The sequence below is a fragment of the Microtus pennsylvanicus genome, chromosome 3 (genome assembly GCF_037038515.1).
Source record: "Microtus pennsylvanicus isolate mMicPen1 chromosome 3, mMicPen1.hap1, whole genome shotgun sequence".
Taxonomy (NCBI): domain Eukaryota; kingdom Metazoa; phylum Chordata; class Mammalia; order Rodentia; family Cricetidae; genus Microtus; species Microtus pennsylvanicus.
The window spans coordinates 64,071,510-64,098,581 of NC_134581.1; the positions used below are offsets into that span (position 1 = coordinate 64,071,510).

Consider the following 27,072-nt stretch of genomic DNA (forward strand, 5'->3'; position numbering starts at 1 on the left):
CCTTTGCTGTGAATTTTGCCCTTTTTATGTCTATTAATCACTGAGTCCACATCAATCTTTGAGGAAACAGAAACAGGATCTAAACAAACACAAATTTGCAACACTGCTACAATTGTACTGAATTTCTAAACTGAAACGACATTTCTTTCATTAACGTTGTACCAAACTGTGCACGCAGCATAAATCTATATTCCTAGCATTTTAGAGGTGGAAACAGGGTGACCAGAAGTCACCTAGATTTGATGTCCATCTGGTGGAACTAGTCTCTTGGTCTCCTGGCTCGCTCCTGGGCCCCTCTCCTGCCCTCTCTCCTTTCTCTTTCTCTTCTTCTTGAACTCTCTCCCCCTCTCTATCTTCTCCTGGCCCAGTTCAGTCTGGGCCACTCTAGATGCCTCTGGCTATACTCCCCCTCACATCTACAACAAACCTCTTCAACCACACCTAAGAGCCCTCTTGTACTCATCACCTGCTTCAAAAGAGGGAATTCAGGTCTGGTACTGTAAACCTGACCAAAAGCTCATGGTTCTGGAGGCCTTAGACCCTCAGAGGGAATCTACTACTAGTACCCCACTTAATAGGTTTGTTGACAAACTGGCTCCTAAATAGTTGTGTTTACAACCACAGATCAGTGCAGCCCTCAATCTTGACCAGAGGCACTTTTCCCCACAAAGAGCAAGAGTCGTGCAAGAGTGCAGAGTGCAGAGACTTCAAACTGAGCAGTGTGAACACTCAGCCCTAAATGGGCTCTGTCAACTCCACAAAGGCGGGGACTTCTAGAAGAGATGACGGGCTGCCTTCTGCATGGCATAGCCACTGCGCTCATGAACTCACATGAACCTGCAACAGCGTCCCGACAGGCAGCACTCACAGGACTGAGAGAGCTGCTGAGGGTAGAAATGAACAAAACACATTGTTGACAAGTATTACACTGTCAAAGAATAAACAAATAAATAAACAGAAATACAGCAGGCATATTAATTATTTTTTAGAAAATATATAGTCTAGCTGATTTCTACTCAGTTTCCCTCCAAGGTATTTACTTGCTCTATTTCCGTGGACTTAAAACTGTTTTTTATTTTAGCTTTATTGTTTCAACCAGAGTCTTGATATGCTCCGTCCTCTTGTCTTGATCTCTAAAGTGCTATAATTACAAGTGTACACCCTCTTGATCAAACTATTTTTAAAAGTCAGTTTCAGTTGTTTTTTGTTTTTTTTTTTTAATTGCTGATGCTCTTCTTCAAAAGAAGAGAAACTATAATATTTCAATGTGTGGTGTTTGGTTTAGGGGTGTCTGTTTGTTTGGAGACGGAGTTCCTCTGTATAGCTTTGGGACCTGTCCTGAAACTCTCTCTGTAGACCAAGCTGGTCTCAAACTCAAAGAGATCCACCTGCCTCTGCCTCCCAAGTGCTGGGACTAAAGACATACACCACCACTAGACAGCTCAATGTGTGTATTTTTTAAAATGATGCCTTCTTCAGGATTTAGCTACAAGAAATTTTATGCTTCATAATTCACAGAAAATAAAGCAGGATATGTCAGGCGGTAGTGGCACACGGAAGGAAGGAAGGAAGGAAGGAAGGAAGGAAGGAAGGAAGGAAGGAAGGAAGGAAGGGAGGGCATATAATTTATCACAATTTCATCTATCCAAACAGGATATATTCTTTCCTTTCCCAGTTAAGTCTTCTGTGTTCAAATAGCAAATCCTGTCAGAAAGACCATGGCAAATAGAATTGATTTATAAATCAGTAATGAGACTACTCTCAGCAATCTAGACAATAACATTTCTAGAACTCAGAATCAACTATGTGAAACTAGGTCTTGGTGAGTAACAGCCTTACTCACAAGACTGATAAGGACCTGAGTTCAATCCCTGGAACCCACATCAAGAACCAAAGGTAACAGCGAGCATCTGTAACCCCAGCACTTCTAAGGTGAGAGGCAAAGACAGAATGCCCAGAAACTTGAGGTCAGATAGCTTGATGTACAAACTACAAAAACAAAAGACATTTGCCTCAGATACAAGGAGGAAGAAGAGGACAGACTTCTAATTTCCACATGGGCACAATGGCACATGTTTGCCTGTACTCAGCAGAGTCACAGACACACAAAAACAATAAATAAGAACATCTAGCACACAGAATCTTACATAGTGAGTATTCACATTTTTTTCTTTGCCTAGAAGGAGTTCCTGGGTTTAATTCCCAGTACCAAAACAAACAAACAAACTTATTTTTGTCTTTCTTTAGAAGATGTCAGCCTGTAGAGGCACATGGATGATGAGGCAATCAAGACCAGTGTGGGCTACAAAGTAAGTTACTGAAGGCCACACTGTGTTACACAAAAACAAAAACAAAAGACAGCAGTAACTTACTTAACAGGTATTCTATTCTGATATCAATGGGTTGTATGATGGAAAATCTTTCTTCTACCCACTAAAAAAAATAATAATAAACTTCAAACTCAAAGCCCTACAAATCTTAAGGCCAACTAACGATGAAGAAAAGCTTAATATTCATTTACCCTCTCAAAGAAAATAAGTGGAATGGTTCTGAAATTCAGGACTCTCTCATCTATTACATCAAACACTGTACAAGGACCAAAGGGGAAAAAAAGCTAAGTACAATTAAAAGATTACATCACACTGAGAACTGAACAATAGGAAACCAAGGCTGAACAAGGAAAGCTCCCCAAAGCTTCATAGGACAAGGAAAGGCCAGAGTTAATTAGGCTATTAAACATAGAAAGCTCTTTAGTGTTAATGACTTCCTTCCAGTGGAAGGAAAGGAGTAAGGCTTATCAACACTCCAACAGCCAAGTGTTAAAGGCCCAATGAATCTCCAAGAGCTGACAAACAGAAAATGTTCTATTCCCTTTAGAAAGACTCAGTGGTAGAGTGTCTGTGGCGTGTGCAAAGTCCTAGATTTAACTCCCAGTACCACCCATCCCTGTCCAACCTATCCTACCCACAAAATACACAAAAATGTCTTCTTTTTGAGACAAGAGTTAGACAGATGCTCTGGTAGGCAAATAAATAGGGAGAGGGGCCATGGGACAAAGGAGTAAGTTTCCAAGACTGCCAGCATCTTCCTCTTGACTTGAAACAAAAGCCTGGCATCTTTGGTCTCCACCAGCAGGTCCCCTACTGATGGACTGGCTCTATAAGTTCAAAGCCTGCTCAGGGCAGGCCACACAACAGCTGCTGACCAATCAACCATCCATCTTCAAACCTACCAACCCTAAAATAGGGCAGGAGGCTCTTGAGAGGTTTTAAACCCCAACCCTCGAGAAGACACTGGATTTCTTGGCTTGCCAAGTCCTTCTATTTGCAGAGGGTCTTTTTCTCTGTCTGTCTCTGCAGGTGTGAGTTTCCTTACCCTCAATAAACACCTTCGGTCAGCTGCTGGCTCTGTCTGTGGTACCTGAGATTTCTCTGCTGTGATCTGTTGCAGTTCAGATTTTTCCTGCCTTTTAATTCTTTAACTGGCAAAGAAAATGAACCTGATTCTGAGAGGCACTACACGCCTTTAATCCCAGAACTTGAGAGGCAGAGGAAGGCAGATCTCTGAGTTTGAGGCCAGCTTAGTCTAAAAAGTCAGTTTCAGAACAGCTAGGAAACCCTGCCTCAAAAAAGTAAAAAAACCCAAGCCAAAAACAACAACAAAAAGCAAACAAACACACAAACAAAAAACCCAATCCCTAGATTGCATTATTTGTGGAATTCATCTGGGATTTCTTTTGAGGACTGTAGATTCATCGAGTCAAAAAATTAGGCCAAACTCTAAAAGGTATGTCCACTAAGATGCATGCACCCTCCCCTACCCTGGAACTGTGATGCTAATTTAATTTCTTCTAATTAGAAGGTCCACTCAGACCTTCTAACTTTAATGTCGATATACTCTAAGAAGCCAGTTAAAATGTTTGGTGATGAACAGGGTAGATGGTTCAGTAGTTAAGAGCACTGACTGCTCTTCCAGGACCCAGGTTCAATTCCCAGCACCCACATGACAGCTCACAACTGTCTGTAACTCCAGTTCCAGGGGACCCATCACCCTTGCACAGACATACACAGGCAAAATAACAATGCACATAAAATAAAAAATTTTAAAAATATATATTTGGTGATAGCTGGACAGTGATGGCACACGCCTTTGATTCCAAAACTCAGGAGGCAGAAGCAGGAGAATCTCTGAGTAAGAAGCCAGCTCTGATCTATAGAGCAAGTTCCAGAATAGCCAGGGTTACACAGAGAAACCCTGTCTCAGGAAGAAAAGAAAGAAAGGAAGGGAGGGAAGGAGGGAGGGAGGGAGGGAGTTTGGTGACTAGAAATCGGTAAACAGGCACTGACCGGCACTACTGACCTGCAGTCTACAGTGTTCTCACGGTGCTACCGCGAGGTGACCTGACCCCATGGTCTAAAGGACAGACGCTTTTCGGGAAATTTTAGAAGTTTCTCTTTACCCGGAGACAGACAGACCTCTAGATTTTTCAGTGTGCTTGTATCTGTGGCCCTGTCTCTGCTGAGATGCAAAGGCTGAGAGCCCAACTACTGCTTCAAACTAAAACTGGATGATGGTAAATTTCTTCCCTCCCTCTCCCTAAAAGTTATCCGAGAAGCTTCAAACTGATTATAGTTACTCTAGCTGAAACTATAAGCTTCTTTCCTCTATTTTAAAAAATTATTTAACTTTATGTGTATTGGTGTGAGGGTGTTAGGTCCCCTGGAACTGGAGTTATAGAGTTGTGAGCTGTCTGTCATGGGGGTGCTGGGAACTGAACCTGAGGGCTCTAGAAGAGCGGCTATGTTCTTAAGCACTAAGCCATCTCTCCAGTCCCTTTCCCCGGATTTACTTTGCTAATTGCAGCCTACCTCCTTTATCCATGCTAACTAATGAGTCTGTTTAAACAAAAGGGTACAGAATTCCATATTTAATCTGTGAAACTGGTAGATCCCATAGGGACTCCTGCCTGACAGGAGCTGGGCTCACCTTGAGAAAAAAGTAACCATGTAGCTTAGCACTCTCTTTGCTGGTGACTTCATCAAGATAGCGGGAGTCATGTTACTAGGCCACCATCTTGGTTAAGGTATAACTGCATGACATAAACCAAGGATGGTGGCACCCAAAAATCTTCTTAGCCCTGACAGACGGTGGTGGCAGACACCTTTAATCCCAGCAATCAGGAAGCAGAAGCAGGTGGATCTCTGTGAGTTCGAGGCCAGCCTGGTCTACAAGAGCTAGTTCCAGAACAGCTAGGACAGCTAGCTCAGTTACACAGAGAAACTCTGCATCATAAAACCAAAAATAAATAAATAAATAACCTAATATGAACACTATCCGTGTTCTTTTAAATGTCACTTGTTCTGCTTTGTTTTCTATCCTATATTACAGGGTCTTATACCCAATTTACATATGATAAATTGTAAAAAGACTCATTTAGGCACTATTCTTTAAATTTAAAAAAAAATCATGAGTGGTTAACATGCTTCCTATCTGAAAAAAAATTATACTTACAGCTTTAAAAAATTTAAAAATGGGGTAGGCGGTGGTGACTCATGCCTTTAACCCCAGCACTCAGGAGGCAGAAAGAGGAGGAGCTCTGAGTAAAAAGCCAGTTGGTCTATAGAGTTAGCTCCAAGATAGTCTGGGATACACAGAGAAACTTTGTCTTGACAAACAAAATATAAAAAATCGACATGACATCAAGGGGACCCTACAGCAGAGCAACTGATCCTCTTTTTCTTTAGGCTACTAGTTGAGATCACTGAAGTCCTAAACCCTCTGCAGGAGTTAAAGGCTGCTTGAGTTTACATTTTTCCTGCCTTTTAATTATTTAACTGGCAAAGAAAACCAACTCAATCAGACTCCTAGACTGTGTCACTTAGTTCAAGGTTGGCTTCCAGCCACATATTACACTAACGACAGTTTGAGGCCAGGCATGATGACTCATGACTGTAATCCCAGGACTCGGGAAAAAGATACGCAAGGACTGTTTTAGTAACCATTTGTGAAGCACTTCAGATGTGACAAACACGCAACCGTACTCTCAGTACACTCAACAGGACGGTAAACTGGGTATTATTGAGCATAAAGGCTCAGCAATGACTTCTTCCTTAGCTTGCACCAGGCCCTAAGACTGATCCTTAGCAGAACAACAAAATAGGTCAGGAGGAAAAGAGGAAGAAAAAAAATTCACAGAAGCCTGGTCTACAGAGTGAGATCCAGGACAGCCAGAGCTATTACACAGAGAAACCCTGTCTCAAGAAACAAAAACAAAACAAAAATTCACAGAAGGTAAAGTGTCCAAGGTAACTTAATTAATAAATGGTTAAGTTTGAATCCAAATGTTTTCAATTTTTTTTTTTTTTTGGTTTTTTCGAGACAGGGTTTCTCTGTGGTTTTGGAGCCTGTCCTGGAACTAGCTCTTGTAGACCAGGCTGGTCTCGAACTCACAGAGATCCGCCTGCCTCTGCCTCCCGAGTGCTGGGATTAAAGGCGTGCGCCACCACTGCCCGGCTAATGTTTTCAAATTTTATAACAGTCTCTCCACTCCACAGAGCAGTCTGGAGACCTACTAGACATACAGTGGCCATCAACGAAGGACATATTAGGGTCTGTCTCGGCACACAATTATTGTGGAAGCATGCACAAGAAATTGGTAAGATTTACTATGTCAGAGGAGAACTGGTGGCTGGGAGACCATGAGACAAAGCAGTATTTTCTTTCTTCTCTCCTATACCTTTATTTCTCTCTGGCCTCCAAATCCCTGGTTTAAGGATCCTCTAGAGTCGTTGGAGTACATATGAAACCATACCCAGCTTGTTCTTGTACTTTTTTCTAAGTTAAAAAAGCCATGAGATGAGCCGGGCAGTGGTAGCTCACGCCTTTAATCCCAGCACTCGGGAGGCAGAGGCGGGCACATCTCTTTGAGTTCGAGGCCAGCCTGGTCTACAAGAGCTAGTTCCAGGACAGGAACCAAAAAGCTACGGAGAAACCCTGTCTCGAAAATTAAAAAAAAAAAAAAGCCATGAGATCTACTCAAAAAGTAAAACTAAAGGCCGGGCGATGGTGGCGCACGCCTTTAATCCCAGCACTCGGGAGGCAGAGGCAGGCGGATCTCTGTGAGTTCGAGACCAGCCTGGTCTACAGAGCTAGTTCCAGGACAGGCTCCAAAGCCACAGAGAAACCCTGTCTCGAAAAACCAAAAAAAAAAAAAAAAAAAAAAGTAAAACTAAAGAGTATTACTTTTTGATAACTTTTAACTCAGAATTCCTGGAGATAACTGTTAATTGTATTATGGTGCACGTACATGACTGAGGGAAGCATGTCTCAGCACACATAAAGAGGCTGGAAGAAAACTGCGGAGTTGGCTCTTTCAGCTTTACATAGGATTCTCAGGATCAAATTCAGGTCTGCAAGCTTACAAGGCAAGTGCCTTCTACCCAGAGTCACCTTGTCAGTCTCATTATTTATCTGTTTGTTTGTTTGTTTTGAGGCGCTGTCTCATTACGCAGCTTAGCTGGCTTATAACTTTCTGAGATCTTCCTCTAGCTCACCTAAGTGCCTGGGCCACCATACCCAACTGAGCAGAATATTTTTTTTAATATTTATTTATTTATTATGTATACAATATTCTGTCTGTGTGTATGCCTGAAGGCCAGAAGAGTGCGCCAGACCTCTTTACAGATGGTTGTGAGCCACCATGTGGTTGCTGGGAATTGAACTCAGGACCTTTGGAAGAGCAGGCAATGCTCTTAACCATTGAGCCATCTCTCCAGCCCTGAGCAGAATATTTTAAAAGAATTCCAGAGGTTGAAGAGACAGCTCAATAAATCAGGAACTCACTGCACAAACATGAGGACCCAAGTTTGTGCCCCAAGCACCCAGATAAAAAGTCAAGCACAGGTCTGACAGTGGCAGCACACATTTAACTCCAGCACTCGTAAGGCAAAGGCAGGCAGATTCTATGAGTTCGAGGTCACTCTGTAGACTGGTCTACAGAGCTAGTTCCAGAACAGCAAGGGCTACACAAATAAACCTTGTCTCAAAATACAAAAAAAGTCAAGCACAGCAGCAAACACCATACTCTCAGCACTGGAAGGTAGAGACACAGGGTGGGTAGCACATGCCTACACCCAAGACTTCACATCAGTGAAGAAAGATAAGGAGTTCATGTTTATCTTACCTACTTAGAGAGTTTAAGCACAATCTAGGTTGAGAACTCAGAAAAAAACTTTCTCTTTTAAAACTATTTAGCTGGGCGGTGGTGGTGCACACCTTTAATTCAAGCACTTGGGAGGCAGAAGCCTAAGAATCTCTGTGAGTTCAAGGCCAGCCTGGTCTGCAAGAGCTAGTTCCAGGATAGGCTTGAAAAGCTACACAGAGAAACCCTGTCTGGAGTAGGGGTTGTTATTCTTCTACTGGGCTGGAGAGATGGCTGCTCTTCCAGAGGACAAGGGTTCAATTCCCAGCACCCCCATGGCAGCTCACAGCTGTCTGTAATTCCGACTCCAGGAGTTACCTACACATAGTTACACATGTAGGCAAAACAACAATGCACATAAAATGAAAAAAAAAAGAAATTTTAAAAATAAATAGATAAGAAAAATCAGAAAACAAACTATCCTACCAACTAATAATGTCTTTTAACAGTCTTTCCAGCACAACCAAGAGACCTTGCCCCTCAGGCCTCAGACAGGACTTCCACAGGCACCTTACTCACTTTCCACCTAGGGCATTGCTACTGTTTACTAAACATCCCTGGTGTCCCTTCCTGCCAGCCTTTAAAAGTACTCTCTCACTCAGGTTTAGGCACAGGTCTGCAATTACAGCTACTCAGAAGGCTAAGGCAGGAGAATCGTATTTTGAAGGCTAACCTGGGCAACTTAAGAGAAAGCTTTGCATCAAAAAAAAAAATTAAGGCCAGGCGATGGTGGCGCACGCCTTTAATCCCAGCACTCGGGAGGCAGAGGCAGGCGGATCTCTGTGAGTTCGAGACCAGCCTGGTCTACAGAGCTAGTTCCAGGACAGGCTCCAAAGCCACAAAGAAACCCTGTCTCGAAAAACAAAAAACAAACAAACAAAAAAATAAGTAAAATAAGTGGGATGTGGTGGCGCTAAAGCCCATTGATAGAAGGCACAAGGCCTTAGCCTACCACAAGAAAAACAAACAAAAAAACTCTCCAACAAAGGTTGTCAAAGTGCATAAAAATCTTCCAGAGACAACAGAAAAAAATTAACAACAAAAACTTTAAATTGTCTTAAAAATTTCATGTCAAGAGGCTATAGGTCAAAGACTGTAACACAGAAGAGAAGCACAAAAGAAACAAACATCTGAAGAACAGGAAGCTCCTAACCATTCTCCAAGGGCAAAGTCGCTGGTCACTGCACACAAGGAAAAAACTTGTAGGCAGCTTCCAACTGCTATACATTGTTGCTAGCTGGGGGTGAATCACACAACCAAAGGAAACCTGGAAAATCATTCTCATAGGAGAAAAGGGGCTCAAAAGCTAGACTATGGGGTAAGAGGAGCCTTAAGTAGCAATTTTTCTCCCTGAGACAGGGTTTCTCTGTCCTGGAACTCACTCTGTAGACCAGGCTGGCCTTGAACTCACAGAGATCCGCCAGCCTCTGCCTCCCAAGAGTTGAGATCAAAGTGTGCGCCACCACCGGCCCAGCTAAATTTTTTTTTCCCCAGCTAAATTTTTAAAGTTACTTTATTTCATGTATGTGAGGTTTTGCCTACATGCATGTCTGTGTATTCTGGTAAGTAAATGTGAAAATGATGATGGTCTCTTGGACTTGGATTTGGCTTAGGTTATGCAAACCCCCACTCCTTCTTACAATAATGCACTTGGCAGTCCAGCTCCTGTGTCTGACTAAGCGCTGTGCATACATGCCCCTCTTCAATGCACCTAAACAACTCCAGAACCCCTTGAACCTCCACATTCACAGGACTATATATACACCTCTGTCTCTGAACAAAAGTATCAATTTCTTCACCCCTAGCAATAACCGAATTCAGATAGTTTCCTTAAAAGCAAAAGGGAGCCGGGCAGTGGTGGTGCACGCCTTTAATCCCAGCACTCGGGAGGCAGAGGCAGGCGGATCTTTGTGAGTTCGAGGCCAGCCTGGTCTACAACAGCTAGTTCCAGGACAGGAACCAAAAAGCTACAGAGAAACCCTGTCTCGAAAATCAAAAAACAAAAAAAACAAAAAAAAGGGGATTTTATTTTTAATGAGTGTACATGTGTGTGTCTGTGTGAGGCATGTACAGGTGAATGTAGTCATCTGTGAGTCCAGAAGAGGGCATGGGAGCCCCCTAGAGCTAGAGTTACAGACTGTTTTAAGTCTCCTGCTGAGGGAGCACCAAACTGACCTTGCTCATTATCACTGAGCCAATTCTCTAGCCCAAATTCAGGTAGTTTCTACTCAAATACATTCCCAGTGTAACCAGTACAAGAACTGAAGAGCTGCTACAGCTCAAAGTAGTTTGGGATTCATGAACACTAAGGCAAGCTGTGTCCTTCAAGTGAGCTTTTAGGGCATTTATCATCTTGTGCTTATGCATATTAATCAGCTGCATCATGGGAATGGACATTTGCAGCAGGAAAAGTTAATGCATGACCTAACCTATTTAACAATGCCCATAGTGTACCCTCACTATGCCCATAGTAACCAAAGTCTTCCTTAACTCCATAAAACAAAGCCACCAACAATAATCATAGCTAGCTGAAACATGGTGGTATCTACCTTTAATCCCAGCACTTGGGAGGTGTATCACTGGAAGGAGGGGGGCATTGAGGTTTCAAAAGCTCACACCAGGCTCATTTCATCTGTGCCCATGTGTGCATATAGCCATGCACAATTTTAAATTATTTTTTTGAGTAGGGCTGCAGGGGCCAGAGAGATGGCACAGCAGTTAAGAGCATTGGCTGCTGACAGAGTAGTCAAGTTTGGTTCCCAGCACTTTCACAACGGCTTACGGCTTATAACAGTCTATACCTCCAGTTCCAGGGGATCTGATGCTCTCTCTGACCTCCATAGACAATGCAAGTACACAGTACACAGACATACATTTCAGCAAAGACAGACATAAAAATAAAATATAAAAACAAGAAAGAGGACTAGAGAAATTGGGTTCAGTGGTTAAGAGCCTATACTGCTCTTCCAGAGAGATCCTGAGTTTAATTCACATCAGGTGGCTCACAATCATCTGAAATTCCAGCTCCAGGAAAACCCAAATGCTCTGGTTTCTGCACTCATGTGTGCCTACATGTCTGTGTGTAACTTACACACTGACACACAGACAGACACACACACACACATGCAGAATTTTTAAAAAATAAAAATAAAAAAAATAAGAAGAGATGTCTTCACCCTTTTTCTTTGAATTTCTAAGACAGGGTTTCAATATTTACTCCAGACTGGCCTAGGACTTCCTAAGGAGTCCAAACTGCTCCTCCCTCAAGACCCCTAGTGTTGGAATTACAAGTGTGTATGAGCCACCACACCTTGCTGAGAATGTAGAGTTTTCTTGACTCAGATTCCAAAATTGGCACAGTTACAATATAGAGGTAGGTTTGCCTCAAATTCAAGGCAGCCCTCTTGCCTTGGTCTCTGGAACACTAGCATTATGAGTGCAAGCCCACAGTCAACTAACTCCTCTCAAACGCCTGAGTGCTGCTACAAAGGGGCTCGTCAACTAGCTGAGGTGATGAGCAGTCTTTCCAGTTCATGTGAACAGAAATGGTTTTTAAAAGGCAGGGTCAGGGTCTCAAGTCGCCCAGGCTGGTAAGGATGACTCCTCTCATCCTCCTGTGTCTCCTATGAGTACTATAATCACAAACGTGGCCACAGAGAAGCCATTTTTTAAAGACCATGATAAGTAAACTGGGAGTAATGGGTCATGTGAAGGCTAGAGCCAACATTTAGGAAACTTACCTGAATAAATGCAAAGACTTATATTTGACTTAAAGTCAGAAACGACAACAGTCCTAACTACAAAATTCTTCAGTGATAAATCATGACTGTCTATCATTAGACTACTAACATCTTCAGCCAGAGTTCTTTCTGACAGGATCTGCCCTGTGCAAAAGAGGAAGCTCAGCAGCATGTGCAATCTTTGCCAGCTAGATGCCAGCAGCATCCTCAAGCTCTGACCATCAAAAATACCTCTCGATATTGACAAACATAGCTTGAAAAATTAAGTCACCCAAGTTGGGAATAATTAAGATAATGGAATCCAAGTCTACCTCACTTATCTGTGAAAGGATACAAATGCCATTCATTAACAGTATGTTCTGAATAACTCTTGTCATCAGATGACCTTTGTAGAGTCTTACATGCGCTGGGGTAGAACTCAGTGGCAGAACATGTCCTATCACTGCTGAGCCTGGGTTCAATCCCAGCACTTAGACAGTGACTAAGTTAAAGTCAGTTTTGCCTAATAAGCAGCAGAAGACCACCACCCACCACCACCACGGACCTAGGCAATCTATAAGGAAACACACCAAAGGACAGCCCAAATGTACTCTGAGTAGACAAAAGGTACAAGTAGCCCCTCTGTCATTGTCATCTTCTATGTACATTACTAACGCACTATACGGTACAGAGATGTTTTTTCCACGGTTATAGAAAAAGAACCCATAGCCACACTCATGCCAGGTAAGTGCTCTTATCACTGAGCTACATCCCCAGTCCAGTGAATGTTAGAATTTTTTAAGGGGTAGAGGTGGGAAAAGGAGAGAAGACAGTGTCTCTACACCAAGCTAGTCTTCAGCTCACTATGTAGCCCAGGAAAACTCTGAGCTTCTGATCTTCCTGCCTGTGTCCATCTCACAAGTGCTGAAAATTTAGGCTTCTATCACCGTGTCCCCTTAAATTAGTCTCAAATCCCAAGATCTGTGTACTGAGTGCTATAATCCTAAATGGATCTACAGTACACAGTACTTTTTATCAGATTTTTCAATTCTAAAAGAAACTTATGGTCATTCTAAAACAATGTTAACTAAGGGCCAGACAGATGGCTCAGCCGACAAGTCAGTCCTGGAACCCACAGTGAAAGGAGAGAACCAACTGCCTGCAAAGTGGCCCTCTGACTTCACATGTACATATACCCATATTCACACACATCATATACACACACAACAATAAAATATAAAGTGGGAGTGAAGAGATCCCTCAGTGATCAGGAGCACTTACTGTTCTTATACAAGACTTGGCTTTTGTTGCCAGCGCCCACACAGCAGCTCACGACCATCTATAACCTCAGTTCAGGAGCTCCAACACCCTCTTCTGGTTCCCGTGGGCACCAGACATGTAAGGGGTACAACAGATGTACATGCAGGCAAAACATCCATTCACACAAAAAATTGCAATTATTTATTTACTTTTATTTTGTTTTATTTATTCATTTCGGATTTTCCAAGACAGGGTTTCTCTATGTAGCCCTGGCTGTTGTGTAACTAGCTCGGTAACCAAGCTGGCCTCGAACTCAGAGATCCACCTGCCTCTGCCTCCCAAGTACTGGGATTAAAGGCATGAGCTATCACTTCCTGTCCCTTATTTTGTTTTTTGTTTTTTTTTTTTTAAACAGAGAGTCTATCTAGCCCAGGCTGGCCTCAAGTATAGCCTTTCTCACGCAAGGCAATGCTCTGCTCCTATGAGCTAGCCCCCAGTTTTTCTGAGTTCTTACATGAATGTGCGCAGTGGGAAAATATTATAGTAATTAGTCCAGAAAAGTAAAATATGTTATCACCTGAAATTTCAAAACAAGGTGTTCAAAACAGAAAATGTAAAACTGTTGATAAAATACTAGAGTTAGGGCTCAGAACCAGAGTGTTGAGACTGTAATGAGCCAGCCTTTCCGATATGAAATGAGGCCTATACCTTTTCTACGAAAATAAAGCCATAGGTAGAAAAGCTTACTCTAAAACAGTAATCCTGCCAGGTGTGGAAACTCACAAATGTAAATGCAGCTCTAGGAACGAATAAATAATAGGTCACATTCTGGGAAAACGCCTGTGCATCTTCATATTTACAAAACTAATTCCAGCACTCATACTCCAAAATTTTAGAGTAAAATTTTTACTTTATTCTTATACCCAAATTTACTTAAACCCAAATAACACCTCACCCAGTTGTTAATTACATGTTTAGTAATTGCAGTAATGAAACTGAGAATTCTTCACCTTTCCTTTCCTCCCATTTCTCTCCTTCTCTGGTCTACAGAGTAGATTTCTCAGGAAAGTCTCAACTTAACATCATGAATCATTTGGTTCTTGACATCTGGTTCCTTCCAGGGGGACAGATGACATTTAGCACAGGACATAAAAGACTGTGGGAAAGAAAAGTTCTTAGCCACAAGAAAGAACAAACCCCTGCCCTAGGGAAAAGGACCAAAAATCTTTTTCACAGCAGTTAAATATTAAACTTTAGCCAGACAGTAGTGATGCAGCATTCAGGAGGCCGAGGCAGGTGGATCTCTATGCGTTTGAGGCCAGCCTGGTCTACAGAATGAGTTCCAGGACAGCTGTTACAGAAAAACCCTGTCTTAACACAAAAGAAAAAATTAATCAAACCACTGCTAGTTGAAAATGAACAGAACTGCAAATACTTAGGAGAATTACTGTATTGTCTGCCACATCAACCGCTACTGGGATAACCACAGAAGACCCTAAACAGCTATAATCGTTGAATTTAAATATCATTATAGAGTTGTAGTTGAGTCACTGTTTATGGTTTATTCCTCTGTGTGTGTGTTTGTGTGTGTGCACGCGCATGCACGCGTGCGCACCTATGTTTTGTTGATCACAGACTCAACAATTAGACCAGGCTGTCTGGCCATGGAGCCCCCAGGGATCCTCCTGTCTCCTCCACCTCCCTAGCTCTGTGATTAAAAGGGAGCACAGCCTCACTCAGCATTTCTTAGTGAGTTCTGGGGAATCAAATGAAGCCCTCATGCTTGCAAGGCAAGTGTTTACTAAAGAGCTAACTTCTCAGCCTCATTCCCTTTGTGAGACAGAATCTCACTACTTAGCTTAGTTTGGCCTCAACCTTGTGGCAATCCTCCAGCTTCAACTTTCCAGGTGCCAGCCTTACAGTGTGAGCCACCATGACGTTCACAGTTTATTTCAAAGAAGACAGTCTAACAACATGCCCTTACAAACAAAAACTGTAAATTACTAAACCAAGCCCACTTAACTTCTGCAGCTTACACAAAATGAGAATAAAGGTTAACAGTGATATATAGAAATAACCCTTTAGGGGCTGGTGAGATGACCCAGCAGGTAAGAGCACTTACTGCTCTTGTAGAAGACCTGTTAGAGACCAGGCAGTGGTGGCACATGACTTTAATGCCAGCACTCAGGAGACACAGGCAAGGCAATCTCTGTGAGTTTGAGGTCATCCTGGTCTATAGAGTGAGTTCCAGGGCAGGCAAGGCTACACAGAGAAACCCTGTCTTGTAAAAACAAACAAATACCAGAGGACCTGTTAGGTTCCCTGCATCCACATTACAACTGTCACTTTATTTCCAGGGGATCTGACACCTTGACACCTTGGCCAGGCCAACCTGGTCTACATAGGGAGCTCTAGGGCAAGCAGTGAGACCCTCTCTCAAAAAAAGGGGGAGAGATAGCACAGTGGTTAAGAGCACTGGCCACTCTCCTAAAGAACCTGGATTCAATTCCCAGCGCCCACAAGCCAGCTCACACCAGTCTGTAACTCTAATTCCAAGGGATCCAAAATCCTCACACAGATATACTAGCTAGCAAAACCCCAATGCACATAAACAAAAATAAATCATTTTAATAACAAAAGGGAAAAAAGAAATTATCCTTTCATACCAACAAATCACAAGCCTATTAATTGTGCCTTATACATTTATACAGAAGCATATCTAAAAAATGGCTATTAACACAAAAATACAACTTGACTTTTAATTTGAAGAGATCATATTCATTATATTAGGCTCAAAGAACAGCTATTTCTATCGTGTTAAAGACACAAAGAAAGCCAAACTTGGTTGTGATCAAGGCCACAACTAACATGCAGAGTGTCACCTCCACCTTGAAGAGCAATCCTGTCCAAGAGTAATGGCATCAGTTTCTCAACAGAGCACAGTGCTCTGCTGCAATCCACGGTTCTCTCTCTCTCTCTCTTTCTCTCTCTCTCTCTCTCATTCTCTTTCTTTCTGTCTTTCTTTCGGGCTTTATGTTATCTGTGTTTATGTGTGTTTTGCCTGCATGTATGTCTATATATCACCAGTGAACCTTGTGCCTGACAAGACCAGAGAGGGAGAACACTGGTTCTCCCGGAACTGGATTGCAGATGTCTGGGAACAGTCATGTGGGTGATGGGAATCAAACACAGGTCCTCTGGAAGGGCAGCCAGTGCTCCTAACTGCTGAGCTATATCCCCAACCTTTTAAAAAAAAAAATAGTTTCCCACCATGTTGCTCAAGATGATCTCAAGCAATTTTTCCACCTTAGCCTGTCATGTACTAGGCTTATAGGTATGCGCTCCCACACCCAGTCCAATGTCTGAACGTTATAAACTTTACAGACAGGGTCTAGTTATATAGCCTACGTTGGCCTTGAACTCATGGCAGAACTTCTACCTCAGTCTCCCAAGTTCTGAGATCACAGGCAGGTGCTACTGTGATCAATTTTACAACCTATTTTTTCTTTCTTCCTTTTTTTGGGGTGGGGTGGTGGTAGACAAAAGTCTCACTATATAACTTTAGCTGGCCTAGAGCTTTTATGTAGACCAGCCTGGCCTCATCTTACAGAGACTTGCCTGCTTCTTCTATCTCTCCAACACTGCGATTAAAGATATGGAGCATCTGGGCTGGAGAGATGGCTCAGCAGTTAAGAGCATTGCCTGCTCTTCCAAAGGTCCTGAGTTCAATCCCCGGCAACCACATGGTGGCTCACAACCATCTGTAATGAGGTCTGGTGCCCTCTTCTGGCCTGCAGGCACACATGTAGAAAGAATATTGTATACATAATAAATAAATAAATAAATATTAAAAAAAAAAAGATATGGAGCATCACAGGCCAAAATAAAACCAGTCTGGACATTATTTGTTTGTTTTGAGATGGGGACTCTGTATGTAGTCCTGGCTGTCCTGGAGCCTCTGCTTCCCAAGTGCTGAGAGTAACCGTGTGCTACCAGCACCCAGAAGCATTATCAATGGGGCTGGAAAAGGCTTAATGAGTAATAACACTGGTTACTCTAGTCTGAGAACCTGAGTTTGGATCCTGACACATAAAAACCTGGTCATGGGGGCTGGAGAGATGGCTCAGAGGTTAAGAGCATTGCCTGCTCTTCCAAAGGTCCTGAGTTCAATTCCCAGCAACCACATGGTGCCTCACAACCATCTGTAATGGGGTCTGGTGCCCTCTTCTGGCCTGCAGGCATACACACAGACAGAATATTGTATACATAATAAATAAATAAATATATATTTTAAAAAAAAAAAAAAAAAAACCTGGTCATGGCTACACAGACGCTGCTACCTTGGCACTGAGAAAAGTGGGGGAGTGAGAAGACAGAAGAATCAGTGGAGACTACTGGATAGCAGACTAGGTCCAGGCTCAGGAAGTGATCCTGTCTTGAAGGAATAAATGAAGAGTGACAGAGCAGGATACCCTCCTCTAGCTTCCCCATGTGTGCATTCAAGCATGTACATACATACATACACACACGTACATTTCACACACATATACTCACACATGTATGCACATGTACACAGACACATACGCATTATCAAAACCAAACAAGTATATCATAAATTCCCCAAATTACCTGTTTTATATATGGCCCACTGTGGTAGCTGAATAAACAAGCCACTTGCTTCCTAAGAAATAATGAAGTTAAATAGAACACAGGCAATGGAGACAAAATAACATAGTCATGGATAGAAATTATAGTTCATCATTTGCTAGTCAACTGCTCCGGGGCAATTTGCCTCTTTCAATTTGAATTTTGTGTGCAAAATGACAAGGTTTAATTCCAGTTTCCACTGGTAGGATTAACTGCATGCGAACCGTCCACCACACATAGCTTTTCTGCCTTTCAGCTAAGACCAAGCAGAGAAATAGCCAAGAGTCTGATTCAAAGCAGGAGCTAAGAGACAGTAACTTTTATTATTTTGCTGTTACTCTCATCAACTCCTTAAAGATTTGTTTTCCTTATGACCTCACTATAGGGTCATTATTGAGGAGCTAAAAACAATGAATGCAAGAAATAGAGGCAGGGAAGTAGCTCAGGAACAGGCCCCAAACCCCACCTGTGGGCAGCAAACACAAAGTGCCAAGGAGAGGTTGCAAGGTGAAGCCACTCACTGCCAAGCCTGACAACCTGAGTTCAGGTTCCCAGGCTCACAGAAAAGCCAGATGGCAGGAAGTGGGCTATAATACCTGTGAAATAAAGAAAATTGAAGGTAGAGACAGGAGAATCCTCAGGAATTCAGGCGACAGCTAGCCAGGCTATGCAGTTTGCTGTCAAGTAGCTCTGCCTCAAACACACCGAGAAAGTGAGATATGGTGACTTGTTTCTGGCCTCCATGTGAGTGCCATGCACACACCCCATGGTACACACATATCCTTACTCACATATACACCCTCACTACACATACACAATATAAAATTCACACAGAATAAAATTTTTTCTAGACAGAATTTCTCTGTGTAACCCTGGCTGTCTTAGAACTTGCTCTGTAGAACAGGCCTCGAACTCAGAGCTCCACCTACCTCTGCCTCCCAAGTGCTGGGATTAAAGGTGGTGTATGTCACCACTGCCCAGCTACAAATAAAATTTTAAATAAATAAAATAATGAAATAAAATGAAGGCAAAAATACGATAATTACAAATGAGGATTTATATCAAGTCAACGTATGTCTAGAAAGGACAATAGAATTATAAAATATTAATGGCTTTCTTTTTTGTCTTTTGAGACAGAGTCTCATGTTGTCCAGGCTGGCCTCAGTTTGATATATTGTTAGGGTCAAGGTTGAACTCCTGATCCATCTGCCTGTTTCCCAAGTGTTGAAATTGCAGGCCTGTGTATCACACCCAACAATAATGATTATCTTCAAAAAATTTATAAAAATTCGAAAAACTGAAAATGTCCGGGCTGGAGAAATGGCTTGGTGATTAAAAGCAGGTATTGTTCTTGTAGCAGTTCAGATCCCAAAACCCACTTTGGATAACTCACAACCCCCTGTAACTCCAGCTCTAGGGGGATCTGATGCCTCTGTTCTCTTTCAGCATCTGCTCGTTCTCACGCGTTCTCTCTCTCTCTCTCTCTCTCTCTCTCACACACACACACACACACACACTTAAAACTAGAAGGGGGGTAGGAGAGGTGGCTAGGAGGTTAAGAGCACTGGCTACTCTTCCAGAGGACCTAGGTTCGATTCCCATGACCTATATGGGGTCTGTCAGTACCTCCAGTTCCAAAGAATCTGTTGCCCTCCTCTGACCTCTGCAGACATCAAGCATGCACACAGTACATACGTACAGGCAGATAAAACACACACAAAATAAAGTGAAAAAAAAATCTAATAAAAGGTATTTTTAAAACTTAAAACATAAATCTTTAAAAGAATATATAAATAAGTAAATACTTTTAATATGTAATTAAAATCATCAGAGGATATAGCTCAGTTAGTAGCATTTGCCTAGCATGCAAAAGCCCTGGGTTGGATTGCCAGCATCAAATAAAATCAGGCGGCAAGACTGAGAAAGTAGAGGCAAGCAGGAAGGTCAGAAACTCAAGGTCATCCATGTAGAGGCCAGACCACTTGAAACCTCATTTCAAAAAAAAAAAAAAAGACAAAAGACAGTGGGGGAGGGGATGGCTCAGTTGGTCCTGAGCCTTCCTGGCAAGCACAAGGTCCTGAATTTCATGGTCAGAACCCAAGTAAAACTCCCCGACCCAGAGCGAGGAGCACACAATTATAATCCCTGTGCTAGGAAGGCAGAGATGAGAAAGCCCTTAGGGCTCACTGGCCAACTAGTCAGGTCTAATGGGTGAGCACCAAGCTAGCAAGAGACCTTGTCTCAAAGAAATGGATGGGGGAAAAAATAGCCAGACAGTGGTTGCCAGGTTACTCATTTTTCCCGGTCGCCCAGACATGAATAAATCACACAGAAACTATATTAATTACAGCACTGTTTGGCCAATAGCTTAGGCGTATTCCTAGCTAGCTCTTATATCCTAAACTAACCCATCTCCATTAATCTGTGCATCACGAGGTCATGGCCTATCAGCAAAGTTTCAACGGCTCTGGTGGAGGCGGCTGTCTCCTGTGTGGCTACATGGCTTCTCCCCAACTTGGCCTACTCTCTCTCTACATCTCTGTTTGGATTTCCTGCCCGGCTTTACTCTGCTAAGCCATTGGCTGAAAGCAGCTTTATTCATTAACCAATAAAACAACACATAGACAGAAGGACTTCTTACATCAGACAGAAGTGGCTCACACTTAATCACAGCACTTGGGAGACACAGACAGGAGGATCTCAGTGATTTCAAAGCCAGCCTGGTCTACAAAGTGAGTTGCAGGACAGTCAAGACTGTTACACAGAGAAACCCTGTCATGAAAAACCAATGGAAAAAAAAAAGAACATGAGTGGTGTGGTTGTTTGAATGATAAAGTCGCACAAATGTGCATATATTTGAATATGCAGGGGCTGGAGAGATGGCTCAGAGGTTAGGAGCATTGCCTGCTCTTCCAAAGGTCCTAAGTTCAATTCCCAGCAACCACATGGTGGCTCACAACCATCTGTAATGAGGTCTGGCGCCCTCTTCTGGCATGTGGGCATACACACAGACAGAATATTGTTTACATAATAAATAAATAAATATTTTTTTAAAAAAAGAATATGCAGTTCCCAGATGGTGGCACTGTTTTGGGAATAATTAGGAGATATGGCCTTCATGAAGGAGATGTGGCATGGGAGTGGGCTTTGAGAGATTTCAAGAGACTTTTATTTTTTTTTTGGTTTTTCAAAACTGGGTTTCACTGTGGCTGTTCTAGAACTCATTCCCTAGACCAACCTGGTCTAAGACTCAGAGATCAACCTGCCTCTGCCTCCCGAGCAGTAGAATTAAAGGCATGTTCTATATCATACCTGGTTTAAGTTTATAAAAACAAACAAAGTCTTATCAAAATACGTACTAAAAATTTTATTTTCTTGTTTGTTTTTGTAGACAGGGTCACTACCTAAGCCAGGCTTGCCTCAACTCAATCTTCCTGCCTCAGCTTCCACAGCGCTGGGATTATAGGTCTGTACCACCATCCTTGATGGACAATTGTTGTTTAAGAAAAAAAAAAAGGAAAAAAAAGAAAAACAAACAAAAAAATGAGTTTAATATGATGGTGAGCAAAAGCAAAATGTTCAACTCTTCTGAAGTTCATAGTCACGAAATGAAGGAAGTATAAACTCATGATAAATCAAGGACAGAGAGGTAAGCAAGAGCCAGGGAAGGGGTTTAACCTAACTGAGACAGATCTAAGACTATCTTCCACAAGGAGGTACAAACTGAAAGATAAAGAATTAGGACTGAGGTCAAAAGGAGAGGTGTTCCCAGAAGTGGAGCTCAGCTTGTACAGACTCCATGGCAGGAGGAAGCACAGCGAGACAGGAGGATGCTGTGACTATTTTCTCAGGTAGAAAAGCATTAAGAGCCTTAGAGATGCTCTCTAAGCATTTAACATTTAACAGTGCTTCCTGTTCTTGCAGAGGACCTGAGCTTAGGCCTCAGCATCTGCACTGGACAGATAGCTCATAGCCACCCAGAACGCCAGCTCCAGGGCATCTGACTTCCTCTCCGAACCTCTGAGAGTACATGTACACACAGCATACAAACATACTCAGAAATGAAAACCTCTTAAAAGGAAGGCTACAGTATATGCTTTTCCCTCACAAGGCCGTGGACTCAATCACCAGAGCCATCAAAACAAAACAAAATACTCCCTTCAGCGCTTATCTGGAAGGCAGGCAGGCTGAGGGGAAGATGTGATCAGACCTATAGTCTGGATTTAGCTTCTCAAATATAGATGGAGCTGAGGGGAAAATAAACGTTAAAAAAATTTAAACAGACTCTTATTAGGATAGGCAGTAGTTTGGACAGGGGATTGTGATCAAGTGAGGGTGACAAACTGAAGCTGACAAATTCAAGAGATACTAAAGAAAACCTAATGATACATTTTCTATGATACATTTTATACAAGGAATAAAAGCAACAAAGTATCCAAGATTTTGATTGACATGACTGCAGAAAGACATGCCCAGGAGGCAGGAGTCCTCAAGGAGCTGTAAAGCAGTTAAAACATTTCAAAAGGACGATTACCCCCCTCCTATCCCACCTCCGGAGTATATTCTAATCTAGTGTAATATCCTATTTCCTTACAGAACAGGATTTCATGACAAGAGGATGGCTCAACAAAGGCTCTGGGTTCTTTCCCCCTTCCCCCCCCAAAAAAAAAAGGAAAACAAACAGAAATAAAAAATAAGGACCAAGTCACCCAAGCAATATTAGCAATTTTTTTAAATCCCTCTTTCTTTATTAGAATATGGTCTCACTATGATCTGGAAGTCATTATGAAAATCAAGCTGGCCCTCAAACTCAGAAATCCTGTCTATACCTCCCCAGTGCTGAGTGTCACCAAGACTGGTCTTAAAAATACCTTAAAAGTGGTGGTGGTGGTACATGCCTTTAATCCAAGTACTCAGGAGGCAGAGGCAGGAAAAACCAGTTCAAGGGCAATGTAGTATAAAAAGTAAGTTCCAGGATAGGACTACACAGAGAAACCCTATCTCCAAAAACAACTAAAAGGAATTCCTTTTATGTTAGTGGAACAAGCCTATAATCCCAACACTCCAGATGGATACTGTGATGTGGCCAGGCATGGTAGTACACACCTTTAATCTCAGTACGTGGGAGGCATAAGCAGGTGGATCTCAGTGAGATTAAGGCCAACCTGCTCTACAGAGCAAATTCCACACCAGGCAGGACTAAATTGGGAGACCTTGCCTTAAAATTAATTAACTAATTAATTTAAAACCTCAAGCTTTATTGAGCTAAAATAAGACTAGGCTGGGCAGAGGTGGCACATGCCTTTAATGCCAGCATTTAGGAGGCAGAGGCAAGGGGATTGAACTGAAGGCCAGCCTGGTCTACAAAGGAGTTCCAGGACAGTTAGGACTATACAGAGAAACCCTGTCTCAGAAAACCAAAAAGAAAAAGAAAATAATAAAGCTCCATTTGTATTTCGACATTCTGGAATGACTAGAAAGTACGTCCTTGGGAATCAGGCATAACTGTTTGTTTTGTCAGGGTTTTCTTTTAGGTCACAGTTACTTAATTTTATTTTATTTTTCTCTTATGAAGTAAAAAAAGGAACCTACAGGTACAATACTAATTCTATGAATTGAATGTTTTTATTCAATGCTTTAAGTATCTACTTCCTTAGATTTTTAAATTTTCTAATGACACTGATGCCTCTTTTTTTTGGTATGGGGGGGGGGGGTCTCACTACATAGCTCTAGAGTTCACCATATAGAACAGGCTGGCTTTAAACTCACAGAGATCTGCCTACCTGTTCTTCCCCAGTGCTGGCTTAAAGGTGTGTACAACCAGGCCCAGCATAATGACCAGGCTGGCCTCAAAATCACTACACAGAGGTTAGAAGATGGCTCAGTGCTTTAGAGTATATACTGCTCTTCCAGAGAACCCAAGTTCAGGTCCCAGCACCTACAACATCAGGCAGCTCATAACTGCCTAGATTTGCAGGGCATTCAACTGTCCTCTTCTGAACTTTGTGGGCAACTGCATTCAAGTGCACATGCATACATATAAAAATAAGAATTAATGACAAATCACTAAATAAACTGGGGATGACCTTGGACTGCTGGTACTGCCCCTTCGTGCCAAGTGCTGGGGTTACAGGTGTAACAACACCACACCTTGCTGAGGCCTCGTAACTTCAGAACTAATGAACCCCAAAGAAAATAAGAAAGGAAAATGTCCCTCTGAAACTAATCAAAAAGAAAAAAAAAAGAACAATAGAAAGAGAGAAAGTTTTTAGTTCAGAGTGAGAATGTGTCTCAAGAAGCTAAAAGAAGTTAACTCTGATAAAGACAACCCACTGTTAGCTCTTGTTTCTGCTTTCTTCTGCTCTCCTCAGCCCAGGGTCACATTTATTCTATTTTATGAATGAAGAGTTGTCTGATTATAAAATCAGTAGTAAAACTAATTAAAAACTAGAAAGGAAAAAAATGGTTCTCTCTGGGTTTCTTTAAAGATAATCAGTATTATCAGTTTAAAAAATGCTTCTATTCTATGATCAACAGGATTTTCTTTCTTTTTTTAAATCAAGAATGGAAAGATAACAAAAATGGGTGTGGGATTTTCAGCCTTTCCTGAATATACTGTGTGGCTAACAATATATTTAGCCCTCATTACCATGTACATACACAGGTATCAGAAAGACAAAGACACAGGCCCACCCTCAATGAGTCTACAATCTTGTGAGTGCAGGAGAATGTGAAATAAAAACTGCTAAACCGCTTTGAGCCGGGCGGGCGGTGCCACAAGCCTCTAACCCCGGCACCCAGGAGGCCAGGACAGGAATCTCTGTTAGTTCAAGGCCAGTCTGGTCAACAAATCAAATTCCAGAACAGTCACAGTTACTACACAGTGAAACCTGTCCAGAGAGAGAGAGAGACAGACAGACAGACAGACAGACAGACAGACAGACAGACAGACAGAACACAGAGACAGCCGGGCGGTGGTGGCGCACGCCTTTAATCCCAGCACTTGGGAGGCAGAGGCAGGCGGATCTCTGTGAGTTCGAGACCAGCCTGGTCTACAAGAGCTAGTTCCAGGACAGGCTCCAAAACCACAGAGAAACCCTGTCTCGAAAAACCAAAAAAAAAAAAAAAAAAGAACACAGAGACAGAGACAGAACACAGAGACAGACAGACACACACACACACACACACACACAGAGAGAGAGAGAGAGAGAGAGAGAGAGAGAGAGAGAGAGAGAAGACCCAGTTGCAGTTACCAAGATTGTTATCATTGTTTTTTAAAATGTATCTCTTTTAAGTTTTCTACTCATGCTGAATTTATCTAAGAATATGGTCTGAGACCAAATACAAAAAAACATCATTCCCACAAAAGAAAAGAAAAATCATGGGCTTTTAAGAAATCAGGTCCTAGCCATCCGGTGGTCGTGCACACTTTTAAATCCCAGCACTCAGGAAGCAGAGGCAGGGGGATCTCTGAGAATTCCAGGACAGCCTGGTCTACAGAGCGAGTTCCAGAATACCCAAGAAGCTAAGGCTACACAGAATAACCCTGTCTAAACCCTGCTCCACCCCACCCCCAAAAACTCAGTTCTTCAATAAGCCCATTAAACCAAATATCTCTCCTCTACAGACTGCTAACAAATGTGGGCCTCGTGAACAAAGGTTACAGAGCGTGAAATGGGTAGCCAGCATGTCTCACCTTTTCCTCTTCCATTTATTTTATTTATTTTTTTAAGGTACAACCAGACCATGGCCATATTTGAGCACAGCTATGTTTGGGTATGAGCAGCGCTAAGGAGAGAAGCAAGAGCCAATCTCATCCTAGCCTGTTTTCCTATCTTCCTCAGAAGTAGTCTGTGCTTCCACAGCTAAAATATGGGGGTGGAAAGTTACAAGAGCGCCAGGCTTCTCCCTTACTAAACCCCCCTCAAATGATAATGCAGCCAACCACTCCTTTCTGGGAACTTAAGGTCATGAGCTTTAAAAATGGACAATGGAACTCCAATATGGGCTTCAGAAAGATGGAGACAGTCAGATGAGGTGGGGGCAGGGAAGTGGGGGATGAGGGGGGAAGAGCCCAGCCTGGGAAAGCAGAATGGGGAGGTCAAGGCCAGGGTATTGGGGAGCCGGAGAAGAGGCAGATCTTTCAGGATCTGTCTAAGTAGGCCCGTCACAGCAGTCTGGAAAGCATGAAGGGTTCATTTGAGAAAGTGGGGCACCCATTTACCAGCGCTGCTACCTCCCCTCTTCTTGGGAACGGAGATAACCACCTAAGAATCCGCCCCCCCCCCACCATGGCTTTTCTTGCCCTTGAAAACTGACCCTCAAGAAAAGAAACAAAACCTTTATAAGAGAGAAGGACCGGGGGCAAGGTGTTCTGCAATCATCCCGTGGGGAGCCTACCCCAGTTCGGGAACTTTAATATTCATTGGAATAGAGCGGCGGGAGGGGGAGGGGAGCGGAAGCCTCGAATCATAAGAATCTCAGGGCGAGGGGTCCCGCGGCTCCCGGGCTGGGCGGGCGGCGGCCTGGGGCGCGGTCTCCGGCCGGGAAGGCCAGCCCGCAGGCCAGAAACGTGAGCAGGAGCGCGGAGGGCCCGGGGCGACGAGCGCAGCCCGGCGAGCAGACGGCGGCCTAGGCCTCGGAGGCTCGGACACACCCACCGCGGCGGCCGCGCTTACCTGCTCCTCCTCGGGGGTCAGCTCCGGCGCCATGTCCGGCCGGGGCGCGGTCACCGGCTCCATCCCGCCGCCGCCGCCGTCGCCCGCCGAGGGACAGCACTGGTCCGCGAGCGCCGGAGCCAGCCGCCCGCCCTCCAACTCCGCGTCTGCGGCCCGGCGCCTCAGCAGCTCTCGGCCGGCTCACGCATGGTGGGACCGGCGCGGCCCGGCGCCCGCGGCGGCTGCCAACGCCGCTCCTGCTGGCTGGAGAATCGGCTGTCGCTCCCGCGGGGAGGAAATGCCTCTTATTTTCTTCACTCCTTTCCTCGCGCTACCCCGCCTCTCCAGAGGAGGAAAAAAGTCAGCCGAGGAACTAACAGCAGCGCGGGGTGGTTATTATTTTTTTTTTCTTTAAAGGAAATAATGAGAGCGACAACTTTTAAAGCCCCCCGCGAAGGCCGCCGGCCTCCGGGGCGTCTTCACTCGCGTGCAGAGCTCGCTGGCCCTGAAAGCGCCGGCACCGCGAGCGGCTCAGCCGGGGCGTCCTCGGGGATGCGGGCCCTGCGACCTGCGCGGCGGCCTCGCGGCC

General features: G+C 43.4%; 1 protein-coding gene across 2 annotated transcripts in view; it reads right to left on the minus strand.

Annotated features, from left to right (window-relative positions):
- Positions 1–26,700, minus strand: part of Ptpn9 (protein tyrosine phosphatase non-receptor type 9) — an 80,252-nt gene extending 53,552 nt beyond the window's left edge. For both annotated transcript variants that reach the window (XM_075965811.1, XM_075965810.1), the window contains exon 1: positions 26,505–26,700. In XM_075965811.1, coding sequence (XP_075821926.1) covers positions 26,505–26,567 — 63 coding nt within the window. In that variant the 5' untranslated portion in view covers positions 26,568–26,700. The remainder of the gene's footprint in view (positions 1–26,504) is intronic.
- Between the last annotated feature and the right edge of the window lie 372 nt (positions 26,701–27,072).